This window comes from Fistularia commersonii, chromosome 20, assembly GCF_037954325.1.
Source record: "Fistularia commersonii isolate RoL2024-O1a breed Wild chromosome 20, RoL_Fcom_v1.0, whole genome shotgun sequence".
In the NCBI taxonomy this organism is placed as follows: domain Eukaryota; kingdom Metazoa; phylum Chordata; class Actinopteri; order Syngnathiformes; family Fistulariidae; genus Fistularia; species Fistularia commersonii.
The window spans coordinates 11377044-11390366 of NC_141303.1; the positions used below are offsets into that span (position 1 = coordinate 11377044).

Consider the following 13323-nt stretch of genomic DNA (forward strand, 5'->3'; position numbering starts at 1 on the left):
AAATTGTCTGAGCATCACATATGCCATAATGACGTGTTTTATATGTCCAGTCTCAGTGTGATCGGAAATTATCAAATGCAGTCATCCAGGGTCGAATAAATTCAGTCCGCTATTCCACAAGTATTTGAATATATTATCAAGGACACTTCTGTTAAATTTTCCCTAACATTATTATGTTCTATTGGTTTAGAGCGAAAATACATTTCAGAACTGTTACATGCATTCTGATTCCTTGTTTTGGCATATATATATATATATATATATATATATATATGTATATTCTGTGAGAGACAGAATCTACAAAAAAAAGGGAAATAATATACCAGTAGTATGACTTTTTTCCAACAATTTCTTTGTAAATTCCAGGGTCAAATAAGTATTTGATCCCTTGCTTGTCAGCCAGATTTCTGACCCTCAGACACATGTTCCTCAGCTTTTAAAGAGTCTAACTACACTCATTATTCTAATTGAGTAGCACCTATTTGAGGTTGTAAGCAATCTTAAAGACACCTGCGCACCCCACAATCTGTTAAAAGTGTAGCAGCCAACATGAGCAAAACCAAAGAGCTGTCAAAAGACACAAGAGACTTTCACAAACCTGGAAAGGGCTACAGAGCAATTGCCAAGCAACTTGGCAAAAAAATAACAACTGACGGAACCATTGTCAGAAAATGGAAGAAGCTAATGATGACTGTCAATGTCTGCCTTGTACTGGGGCCCCACAGAAGATCTCTCCTCGTGGGCTATCAATGATGCGAAGAAAGGTGAAGAAGCCCAGTAGAACACGGGAGGAGCTGGTCAATGACCTGAAGACAGCCTGGACTATCCTTTCCAAGGCTACTATCAGTAATACACTGAGATGTAATGGTTTAAAATCATGCATTGCGTAGAAGTCAGCCAATGTCAAGGCTCATCTGAAGTTTGCCAGGGACCATTTGGATGGTCCAGAGGACTCATGACAGGAAGTTTTGTGGTCAGATGAGACCGAAATAGAACTTTTGGTCTAAACTCCATTCGCTGTGTTTGGAGGAAGAAGAAAGATGAGTATCATCCCAAGAACACAATACCTACAGTGACGCATGGGGGTGAAAGGATCACACTCTGGGGGTGTTTTTCAGCACAGGGGCCAGGACGACTGCACTGTGTTAAGACGAGGATGAACGGGCCATGTATTTTGAGATATTGGGCAAAAACCTCTTTCCCTCAGTCAGACCATTGAAGGATCCAACATGACAATGACCTAAAGCACACACCAGGAAAACCAAGAAGTGGCTCCATAAGAAGCATATCAAGGTTCTTGAATGGCCAAACAGTCTCCAGACCTAAATCCAAAGTAAAATCTTTGGAGGGAGCTGAACTCTGCATTGCTCGGCAGCAGCCCCAGAACCTGAGAGACATAGAGAAGAGCTGTATGGAGGAGTGGGCCAAAATCAAAATTTATTGTCATATGTACAGTGTTGAAACGTGTTTTCCTGTACAGTGAAATTTAGCCTTTGCTGTCCTAAAGGCATTGGGATATTTGCTTGTAAAAGAGTGTAAACTCTGTTATAGATATGATTATAGATTTATACATACACACATGCATACACACACACAGATGCTGCAATTGGAGCTGCCAGGCAGGAGGTCTTGAGGGAGACTAAAGAGAAGATTTATGGACGAAGTAAGAGAGGATATGAAGGTAGTTGAGGTGAGAGAGGAGGATACAGAGGATAGGGTTGGACAGAAAAGGTTGATTCGCTGTGGCGACCCCTGAAGGTAAACGCTGAAAGAAGAAGAACAAAACAGACACACACACATACATGTATAAATATATATATATATATATATATACGTATATATGTGTATACAAATATATATACATACACACACCCATTTACAAACACACACACACACACATATATATATATATAAAATAAAACAAACAAAAAAAAAAAAGGACTCGAAATTTACAAAATATTGTAACGATAAAATGATCTAGTAATTTGGTTGTTACCCTTAGCAGAATCTGGTTAAGCTGCATTCTGCTTCTAAACGTTAAGAGATTCATATCCAGGTCCAAACCTAAAACTGTCTGATATGTGTGTCAGTGTACTGGGATGGGGTAGAACGAAGCCGATCCACCATTTTGCCTGTGAGTTGTGAGTCACTTTGTCCGTGTGTGATGACATATGGCAGGGGTTGGCAACCTTTACCACACAAAGAGCTATTTGGACCTGTTTCCACACAGTAAAGAAGACACCAGGAGCCACACAACCCTTTTGAAATTTAAAATGAATTAACACGGCATATAACGTTATATATATTTTTTGCCTTGATGCTATTTATCCAAATTCACGGCCGACAGCAAAGTAGGAATTTCACTGTACAGGGAAACACACTGTGCATGCAAACCCCACATGCTGTCGTCTCTCTGTTCTGTCATCCTTTTATTGATGCGTGCAGTCTTTTATAAAAAAAGTATTTTAACACGTTTTATTTAGATGCTACAAGATCTCCAAAATCTTCAAATATAAAATTACATTTTAAAAATAAGCAAACTAAAATAAAATACATTTTGATTAAATACTCTTGATTATTTTCAAAAGCCGCAAGGAGCCATCATCAGATGGATCGAAGAACTGCGGGTTGCTGACCCCTGACCTTTGGGCTGGAGCTTGGCACTACACCATGCTTCTTTTGGCAGCTTGGTGCTGGTGTGGGGCAGGAGGGAGGAGGAGAAGGAGTGGAACTGGGAATTGGAGGTATTGAAGGTATTGAGTGGTTGAGACAGGGATGATGGACAGCTTTATAAAGCCTCTTTACTTCAATTAGACTCAGTTCAGGAAAAGGAAAAACAGATAAAGCAAACAGAGTTCTCTCCTGAATCAGTATGTTTTGGGAAATCCTACACATATGACTCAACAAAAGCACCATCTGCATATGAGGCAAACATACCCGGTCATGACGAGCTCAGTAAGCGAAAATGCTGTTGAATGTTGAGGAGAATTGAGAAAACACTGCAGTAATCCCCCTATTATAATAAGAGTGCGGGCCTCAGTCCCCAATAAACAACAAAACGCATAACCTGTAAAAATCATTCAGTGTGTCAGCTACCCATCTGGACACTGTTCTCTGAAGGCTGTGCTTATTTTTTTTTGTTCTTTTTCTATGCTGTGAATTCCATCTTTGTTTTTGAACCAATTCTGGATAATTATAAATGCGTGAGATTCAATCAGGGAGCAGCTGTCTGAAGCCTCCTGTATGGGTGTGTTTTCATGTTTGCGGACACTGATGATGGCCTTGCATCAAAGTGAATCAAAACATCACACGGGCACTGCAATGGCAACATCTGAAGCTCGAGTTCCCTATTAATATGGCACACATCAAGACACGCTCGTGCCTTCCCAAAGAACGCATGCACGCTCAAAGATACATACCCTGTGCAAAGACCTGATGTTAATATGTTAAGAGAAACACCAGCCCCATGCAGAGATGAGAGCAGAACCATCTGCCTCTCTATTACGCTAAGCTTGAATGTGTGAGAGATGCTGTGCACTGAACAGGCTCATTCAATACACTCCTGTATGCTAAAGCAATACACTGCTATACAGGACTGTCTCAGAAAATTAGAATATTGTGATAAAGTTATTTATCTTCTGTAATGCAATTAAAAAAACAAAAAATACTTTTTCATGATATTCTAATATTTTGAGATAGGATTTTTGAGTTTTCTTAAGATGTGAGCCATAATCAGCAATATTAAAATAATAAGAGGCTTGCAATATTTCAGTTGATTAGTAATGAATCCAGAAAGTATGACATTTTTGTTTTTGTAATTGCATTACAGAACTTTATCACAATATTCTAATTTTCTTAGACAGTCCTGCATGCATGTGTGACGTCAATCACAGTTACACACGGTGTTGTTAATTGATCCATGAACTGAAAAAGTGTGTCGGACGAAGGGTGGAATGTCTTCAAGTGAAGAAATTCAAGCCCAAGTGCCACGAAAAGAAGATTTCGACAAGGATCTTGCTGATCATTTTTGATGGGAAGTTGTGTAAAAAGCACTTTTGCCGAATATGGTCAATCCTCCTTATTATTCTAAGTATTCAGGAAATATAAAATTTTAAGACTTGAGATACAGCATTTTGATAATCAGAACTATGGCAAACATTGAATCAGATTTAACTGAAAATGATTTGCAAAACAGTAAGAGAAAATTGTAGTTTACAACCGATAACGTCATGCTCCTCCATGCCATGCAGCACCACCAAGCACAGACTTCATTGGCTGATGTGAATTTCCATACTTAATAAGATATGCATTCAGAGGACTATCAATATTTGAGAGAGATCTGAATATGCTAGTATTTGCTATTTCAATGTCAAAACAACCAGAGGGTCTGATGGTGTAATTAAATGCACAACCGATGTTTTAACTTTTTTGCAGAACATGTGTAAACTGATCAGGCAAAGAGGGACTGAAAGATTCACCAAGTCTGTTTAACTGTCACGCCTGAAATCTAAATGCAATATCCTCCTGCTTTCCATAAATTGAATGAGTAGATGGGACCAAGGAGGAACTGCATAAAAGATGAAAACAGAGTGTTTTACTTTTCATATCACGTAGATGTTTAGAGACGCTGATGCTGTCTTACCAATGCCAGGGGGAAGGATACATTAAAAAGATTATCATGGAAAATGAGAGGAAGCAATAATAGTTCAGGACAGGCCCCCTTATTTTCCCACAATAAAGTCACCAGTATTTCATGACAAACCAATTATTCCGAAGTCTCTTGAATGATCTTCATATGCAAGTCTGCCATTGTCTTTTGATAATTCAACTTAACTAAGCATGGTGGACAAAAGAAACAATCAAAGTTAATCCCAGCAATAAGAATCTGCTATTTTTTCGAGATCACTTTTTAATTACTTTTAATCCAAACTTGCATTCTTAGTTAATATCTCAACACGGATCAGATGTATGCGTTAAAAATTGAGAAACCGACATTATTCATAACCAACCAAATAGGACTGTGCAGAGCAATCCGACGTCGACAGGTCAATGTTCTCCTCCAGTGTAAAGAAACACAAGTTACCGTTGTCAGTGCAAATATTACTTTTGCTTCTTAAGTCACACATAATAATGCTGAAGAGGAACATGAAAGGGAGGATGCCACACAGCTGGATAAGAATTAAGTAGATTCCAAAAAGCTTTTAAAGTTTTTTTTTTTTACCTGAGTGATTCAGCCATGCGCCGCAGGTCTTCATTCTGCTGCTTGAGCCGCTCCAGCTTGGCTAGGATCTTTGAGAGCTCCCGGCTGGAACGCTCTGGGTGCTCGCTGTCCCTCACCAAATGACCACCGATGTAAAAGAGGAGTGTGCCCCAGGCTAACAGCACCAGGGTAATCCAACGCCATGAACCCGCCCAGGGCCGCATGGTTCACCCACGCCCACGATGAAAATGTGTTTTGGTGAGCCTGTACACCCAACGTCCCCTCAGGCTGCCTGCCAGATGTACACACACACACACACATACACACGCACACGCACACACACACACACACACACACACACACACACACACACACACACACTCCCGACGAGTGAGTGCCTCCTCACCACAAATGCCACAGTGCCAATGTTAGCATTGGCATGTTTGCAGAGATCACATGCAGTAAATGTTTGCTAAGAGAGAGATGCACCAATCTCATGCCCAGGAGTGTATAACAAAAGGTGAGACTGTTTCCCCAGTGATCATCAATCTTCTCCTGTGTGTGCTAAAGCATGGTAAGCGCGTTTTGGAGGTGTCTTTGATGACAACTGGCTCTGTGTCTTCTCTTCAGCCAGTTCTGTGTTGATCAGCCTGTCCAGAAAAAACGAGTTGATTCCTTTCAGTCCAACGAAATTCTTCTGTTGGAGTAGTTGTGTCCTGCAAAAACAAGAGACAAATATGAGATTCAGCATATGGAACAGTTTTGTTCAACAGATATGTGTCATGTGCCTGTTTGTCAAACAAAAACACAACTACTGAAGAGACGGTAATGAGTCCTGGCAGTCATGGAGACAAGATTTATCTTGTGTCAAACAGAAATAGAGAGCAGAGAAAAGTAAAGCAAACAACTAAAGCAGGTGAGATGCTGCTGACAGGTCACAGCATAACCCTGCCTCAGCAGACTGCAGAACTGATGACCATGACAGTGCAATTTGCATTTACATGGTGATGTGGAGTCCCTGAGCTGCGCTCTAGTGCTGCTGATGCAGGAAGGGGATGTTCCAGGACCAGCCTGCATGCACTTCACACAAAGGCACTTGTACTCATACACACACTTCTCTCGAAAGCGCTCTCACACAACCCTGACACCGACTTTTCCCACTATCCCGAAACCACATTTCCAACCAGTCTCCCATAAACCGAAAAAAAAAAAAAAAGAATCGACTCACTGCACTTTTACTCACAAGTTAATGGAACATCGATAATAAAATCGCAGAATCAAACAAACTTCTTCCCTAACATTTCCTCCCCTAAGAACCCCCTGCCATCCCTGTAGACTCTGTGACAGAATACAGCGTTGTCAAGGTGATGTGGTGAGCTCAGTGGAGCAGAGGGAATCAAAAAATCCCTGGATCATCACTTCCCTTCATCCCAAAGCAGCGGGGAAGAGACAGATGGACACATTCTAGTTTTATGAGCCCACCTTTGCTGTCAACTCTTTGACACAGCACTGCAACACAACTTAGACGAGTCATGTGACGGGATGAAAATTGGCAGTTATGTGAAAGCACAGAAAATTCAAGTGTGTGTGTGTGAGTGTGTCGATACTCCGAGTGTATACTAAACTGAGGGAAATAATTCTGAACATTTTAGATTTGTTGTAAGGTGGATTGACATGTCCTCGTGTCACTTGTCCTTCCAGCTGAAAGCAGCCAAGCTTGAGGGAGGTACTCCTGCAGAGGTTTTCATGAGCAGCACTAAAATAGTTTAACAGCGGCTCATCATGTGTACCGAGGCAGCATAATTGATATGTATTTTAGAAAAAAAACAGTGCAATCTTAGCAGAAAGAAATGCTTGAGGTCATAGAAACAAAGTTGTTCAAAATCCGCTCAAAAAGTTCTGTGACTGTTGTGACTGACCTGAACTGACACATTGGTGGTTGCTCCTCATGCATCGAAGACTACGGTGTACTGAACTTTGTTTTGAAAAATAAGAACTGAGAGAGGTTTTTCGGTCTACCAGCTTATAAACCACAGGGGCTTTGTTAGAAGGCAGGCCGCAATACTGACACTGCTAATTCTGAAATCATTGGACGAGCAGGAAAACAAATGTTTTCTGTGACACAGACTGTTTCATGACAACTCCAGCCAGAGATTCTAGTCTCGCGGAAAGAGCCTTCATAGCTCATAGTCCAGTAATCGAATGGAGGCCTTTTGTTGGAGTGGAGTTTGCATGGTTGGCTTGTGTCTGCATTGGTTCTCACAAGGTCCTCATGTTTCCTCTCACAATCCAGTTGCCTGTATGTGTAAAGGAGGGATTGAATGGTTGCATGTCTCTATAAACGAGCCTGAAATTGATTGCCTGCAGGTCCAGGGTAAACCCCACCTCTTGCCCAATGTCAGTTGTCATTGGCCCAGGGCCCCGTGTGACCCTGAGTGCAGTATAGCATTCTTCAACAGGAGGTCCCCCTTGGTCCTCATGCAAGAGGGTGGTTGTGTAAATGTCTTTAAATATATATGAACAGGAATTCAGCATTCTGTCACGAATGGATGAATGGAGGCAGCAGATGTTATCTTTCAGAAAGAAATGCGCACATTCAGAGACGCACAGGAGCTCTCTCAAGCTGAGCACCGGTTCACTCATAGCATCAGATGAGCCCTGACTGGTCCCTCCAAGCCTCCTGCACACACAGAGGAGGACACATCTCCAATGGCTGCTGCGCCACTCAGGAAACCACGTGTTTCATGCTGGCTCTGTCACTTTCTCCTTGACTGGCCGAGATACAAGGAAACATACTGCAAAATTATTTGAAAAGAAAATATCTTCTTTGGGGAGAAAAAAAAAAATCAAATACAAAACAATGACATTTACTTTGCCTACTATTTCTTGCTACAAGAGAGCAACTCCAATCCACAACAGGCAACTACCGGGGGCCATTATATTATTATGTCAAATGTATGGATGTTGCTTGGAGAATTTTTTTTTTTCTCAAGCAAAAACCTCCACGAGCACCAGAAAGATGTCTTCCACTGTATAAATGCAAGTGGCAAGGGGGCACCTGCTGCTGATGTAGCAGCTAGTAAGGGTATGAGTGAAAAATGTCAATAACATCAGTAACATGGTAGAAGTAAAAAAATCTGTTGTTTTTCTTTTTTTAAATCAAATTTGTTTTCATTCATCAAGAAGAACTAGGATTGTCAGTTTCTGTAAATTTAGCTTTTACCAATATCTAGTAATTAACCCAGAAGGCCACACTGGAGCCAATTGACAATAATGTTTTTGCGATTGTGGACGTAGATAAACAATAGGCCAAAACAAACTTTCCAACAAAGACACACCTCAGCGGGGCTTAGGATTCAATATGCTATCAATCTTGTCATCATGACAGAAGTCTTCCTAACTGAGTTTTGCTGTCAGTCAACTGATTACTCTGGTCGTTCTTTGTAAAAAGGCTTATACTGATGCTGTTTATCAGAGAGCTTCCTCCTTATATCTAGCTTTTCCTCTAGGGGCCTACTCATTCTGAATGGAATGTTTTCCATTGGTTCAGTCACATCATTGCCCCTTAAATGCATGAGGGCTCAAACACTAAGCGACCAAAACATGAGGAAGAGCAAATGCACAATAATACACTCTAGACAGTCTACCCAATCATAGTTCCCATTTCAATTTTTATTTTTAAATTACCTTTAGGAGCACTCCTCTTCCAAAGTCTCTTCATATTGCTTAAAGGGTAACCGAAAAACCAACTTAGCGGGTAAAGCTGAAACTGGTAAGCACGGAATCGCTGGCTGAACCGTCACCACTGCAGCTGAGACAAGAGAGGAGCCTCAGGGGTCATGACCTGTTTCTAGCTTGGCCAGTGAATCTCCACTGTGAGTCAGCTGCAGCAGAGGTCATCTATCTAGCTCTGGTCTCTAAAAAAGAAAACACAGTGGTGAGGTCCATCCCTGCATTATGTATGCAGTTCAACTAAAGAAGGCTACCATCACACCAACATACCCACTTCCACACAGAGAAGTGTTATCAACACCATATATAGATGGCTTTCACTTCTCCTATGTGCAGGCAAGTGCATTCATGTGTGTTGCTAGGAGCGACCAAAGGCTAAGGGGTAATAGGCTGCAATATGTGGTACTTTTTATAGCATGCAGCACAGATAATGCATGTAAACTTTAACTAGAAAGGAGATCACAAACAGGCACATATTCTTTTTAATAATGTGGAACAATTTGCAGTGATAAAGGAATTAAACTACAATTACCAATATTTGGAAAAAGGTTCAATATTGAATTAAGTTTTTACTTTGCCATTATGCAAGAATAATTGAAACCTGTTTGAAGTACAAATATACAGCAATTTTTGCTGTATGACGAAACTGAGGAATTACTACAAGAATGGTTTGCTGAGTAAACTGTTCTTCAGATACATTCTACTTCAACAGCCTGGTGCAGGTATAGCCAACATATTGAAACTAGGCAGCTAGTCACACCTTTCACAACTGACCTGAAAGTTCACTATTGCATTGACCCTCTTCTTCATGAAGACGGATGGGCAGTAACACTTAAAGCAAAAGACTGAACACATTAACTGAAAAGAAACAAAAAAGGAAATAAAAGAAAGAACACTTTGAAATGTTTTGGTGAAACAGCATTATGTGAAAATATCAAGTCTAAGGGTAATAATGTTAAATAGTCACTTTTATGCTCCTACTATATATAGATATATGAATATATTTTAAATTTAAATTCCTGATTTCTTCTGCTTTCAAGAAAACATGAGTATGACTCACTGAAGAACAATCCCTGCAATGAGAACACACTGAGCTTCTTTTAGCTCCTCTTTTGGCTCAGAATGCAGCAACAAGGACACCCCTTGCTTATTGGGGTGGCCTCGTGTTATATATACATAGAATGTGGGTGACCATGAATTGATGCGTAGGAGTCACTTTGCTCAGTGCGTTATTATTGACTGCGTGTGCACGTACGCACGCACGCGAGGGTGTTGAATATTTCATGGGCTGATGTTTTCTTCAGACCCTTTCTAAGCAGAATGTGCAGAAGTCCATTCACTTAAACTAAATGGCAGCTAAAAAGCTGGAAAGCAGGAAAGGCAGAGGAAAGGGGGGAAAAAAGAATGAAACAGAGGGCTGGCTAGTCAGGAAAGTATGCCTGCACAATATGGACAGTAGGACAATAATTCTGCTCGTACTGAACAAAGCAAGATTCTAGAAATTCAAGAAATCTAAAGATTTGAAGATCAGTCAAACTTCTAAAGAGGGAGGTCTTTACAAATGGTAACTAAAGAATTATTTTTTTTAAAAACATTTACTCCATGCATTCAAATAAATATAATATAATTTTGTTTAGGGTATCCCTAAACAGTATACAAATTTAAGGGTTAGTTTCATTATTGGTAAAAATAAATACATACACACAAATTTATATATATATGTGTGTGTATGTATATGTGTGTTCAAAGTCAACTTGATTATCAATTCTGTCATATGTTTCACACAAAGGAAGGATTGAAATTGAAATTATATAGGTATATAAGTTAATATAATAGATATACACAAACATATATAAGCACAGACACATAAATACACATAAATGTATATGTATTAATTTCTCTACTTGATGACATCCCCCCCTCCACAAGACACATATGCACGCGCGCATGCCCGCAAACACACACGCACTGTATTTTTAACTCATTCAGTTGAGGTTTTGTGTTATATTCAGTGTAATAGCCTGTGCCCATCGAGGCATGTGGTCTTTGGAAAGATAATTCATTATTGCTTTAATTCATAGTGAAGTGCTCATTATTTTATTGATAGATTTCCTTTTTGTTTATTTGTTTTCAAGCCAAATAGATGTAGGATCAATCTTATTTTTTGTGAATTATTTTAAAAGTTGGTTTGCAGCCTGTCCCCTAGCTGGTTTTAAATATGTTCAGGGGGATAATGGCAATTGTCTGCTTTGTTCCAAAATGTTTGGTATCTCCCACAGCTTATTTTACAACTGCATATCTGGGTATTCACAGTGAAGACCATCCACACCAATGGCATGCTATGGGGATGTGTGTGTGTGTGTGTGTGTGTGTGTGTGTGTGTGTGTGTGTATATGTTTAAGTGGCTGCAGTGTGATAGTCTGGTTTTATTGTGTGTATAATGGAAACTTCGAGACATCTGTCTCAGAAAATGATCTTACAAGGAATCTGTCATGCTGGTTAGACTGCAGTCAGTGCATTTTGAAATGAAAAATGTCAGAAGAAAAATGATCATTAAACTGCAACAATAATAACACTGATATTATTATTCATAAAACTAATGAAAATAATACTAATTTGGTATGTTTTAAAGCCCATTAGCGTTCCCTAGATCAACTTAAAATAACTGCTCCCCCATCCAGTATATTGTGTGAGTTTCATGTTTTTCATGTCTCTCTTAAAATGTTTACTGTTCCTTCAACCTTTTGAAATAAATGTGATGTTTATTGAATCATATCGAAAAACTAATTCTAAAAGCATAATAAAAAATTAATAATATAAATGCTATTAATACAAAAAAATAGGATAAAATAGAATAAACAGAATAAAAAAAATCCAGTGGTTAGGTTAAATGGAATAATATAGAGTTGGGCTGTACTTGCTATTATGGTCTCAGTAACTATCCAGCAAAGATTTTCATCCAAACCACCTGTCTGTTACTCAGTCATGAAAGTAACAGGATGTCCTAAACATCATGATACACGGTGATGCCAGGTTATCTTCAGATTCTACTTGCTATCTGTTTGTGGATGAAGAATAGGTTGAGGGAATACTTTATCTTTGAATACTGCCTTTATTTAAAGTACAACCAGAAGACCCCGACCATCAACAAAGGGGTCGAAAAGGGGCTGCGTTACTAACGGGGGAGGAAACTTACAACACTGAGTACCAGCAATCTTTGCATAACTTCCATTCAAGAAATGTGGGCTGCCGGCTCCCATTCTAAACTTTTGGTTTACGCCTAACAGACGTGGCAAAAGGTCTCGCAGAAATTCCAGCCAAACAACAGCTGCCTGCTGCAGCCTGGCATTCAGTATCAAAGTCAAGCACACAGCCTCGCCTTCAAGGTTATCTCTGTGGAGAATTTGCTGACAGCAGGCTTTGCGCACACGCACACGCACGCACACATACATACATACATACATACACAAGCGCACACACAGAGAAAAAGAACATCAGACACGCACAGGTCTACATGGACACCTTTCTGGCTTATGAAAACAAGTTTTCAATCAGCGCAAGGGAACATATGATTAGCTATAAAAAAATAACAAGGGGAAAAAAAAATCAATCAATCTGGAGATTTATTACTATTTATGCCCGAATAAAACCCTGGGTCTGGGTTGGGGCCACGCCTGCCAAGCCAATCTGTCTTTTGATGAGAGAAGGTGGATCTTGAGGCTAAGAAATGGTCAAGGATGTCATTGTAAATTCACTCAGTCAGTAGTTGTGATGAACTGACTCTCCTGTTGTGTGTATGTATGTGTGTGTGATAGAACAGGTAGAAGAGCAACTGTCAGCACCACACAAGCAGCTGGATACATCAAGTCTGAGACAGAGTGTGTGAGTGTATTATTTGTCTATGTTGGCTTTAAGCACAAGTTAGGGAAAGGCAGGTACCAAACAAATGGCGGAACAAAGCAACATTACAAATTGTTCATTTACTCTATGCACAGGGCTGTTCAAAAATATGATCCTCTGCGAGAGCCTATACGGAACCTTGACCATCATTATTTCTGAGAAAAAGAAAAGGAGACGTTCAAGGTCTGTGTTATCAATCCATCTCGAACTGCACAACTCCATGTGCACAGACACACACACACACACCCTTCTTGTCTGTTCCGGTTTCTGCTCTTCGTAATGAATCCCAATGATGGCTGACCTTTTGCAACCCGGGGTGCCAGTGATGAGCTAGTAAAGGGGAGTAAGTGAGCAGGAGGTCGAGGTAGGGGTGGATGGGGGCTACCATGACCTCCTTCCAGAGAGTGCCAACCTCTATTCACTTACTTTGAAGTAGCCTAATGAGTGAATGAATACTCAGGAGGAAAGAGAGAGCGAAAGGGACACTGGAT

General features: G+C 40.2%; 1 protein-coding gene across 2 annotated transcripts in view; it reads right to left on the reverse strand.

Moving 5' to 3' along the window:
* Positions 1-13323, reverse strand: part of fut8b (fucosyltransferase 8b (alpha (1,6) fucosyltransferase)) — a 107938-nt gene that overhangs the window by 49775 nt on the left and 44840 nt on the right. For both annotated transcript variants that reach the window (XM_086166808.1, XM_086166807.1), the window contains one exon: positions 5222-5916. In XM_086166808.1, the coding sequence (XP_086022934.1) occupies positions 5222-5424 (203 nt within the window). In that variant the 5' untranslated portion in view covers positions 5425-5916. The remainder of the gene's footprint in view (positions 1-5221; positions 5917-13323) is intronic.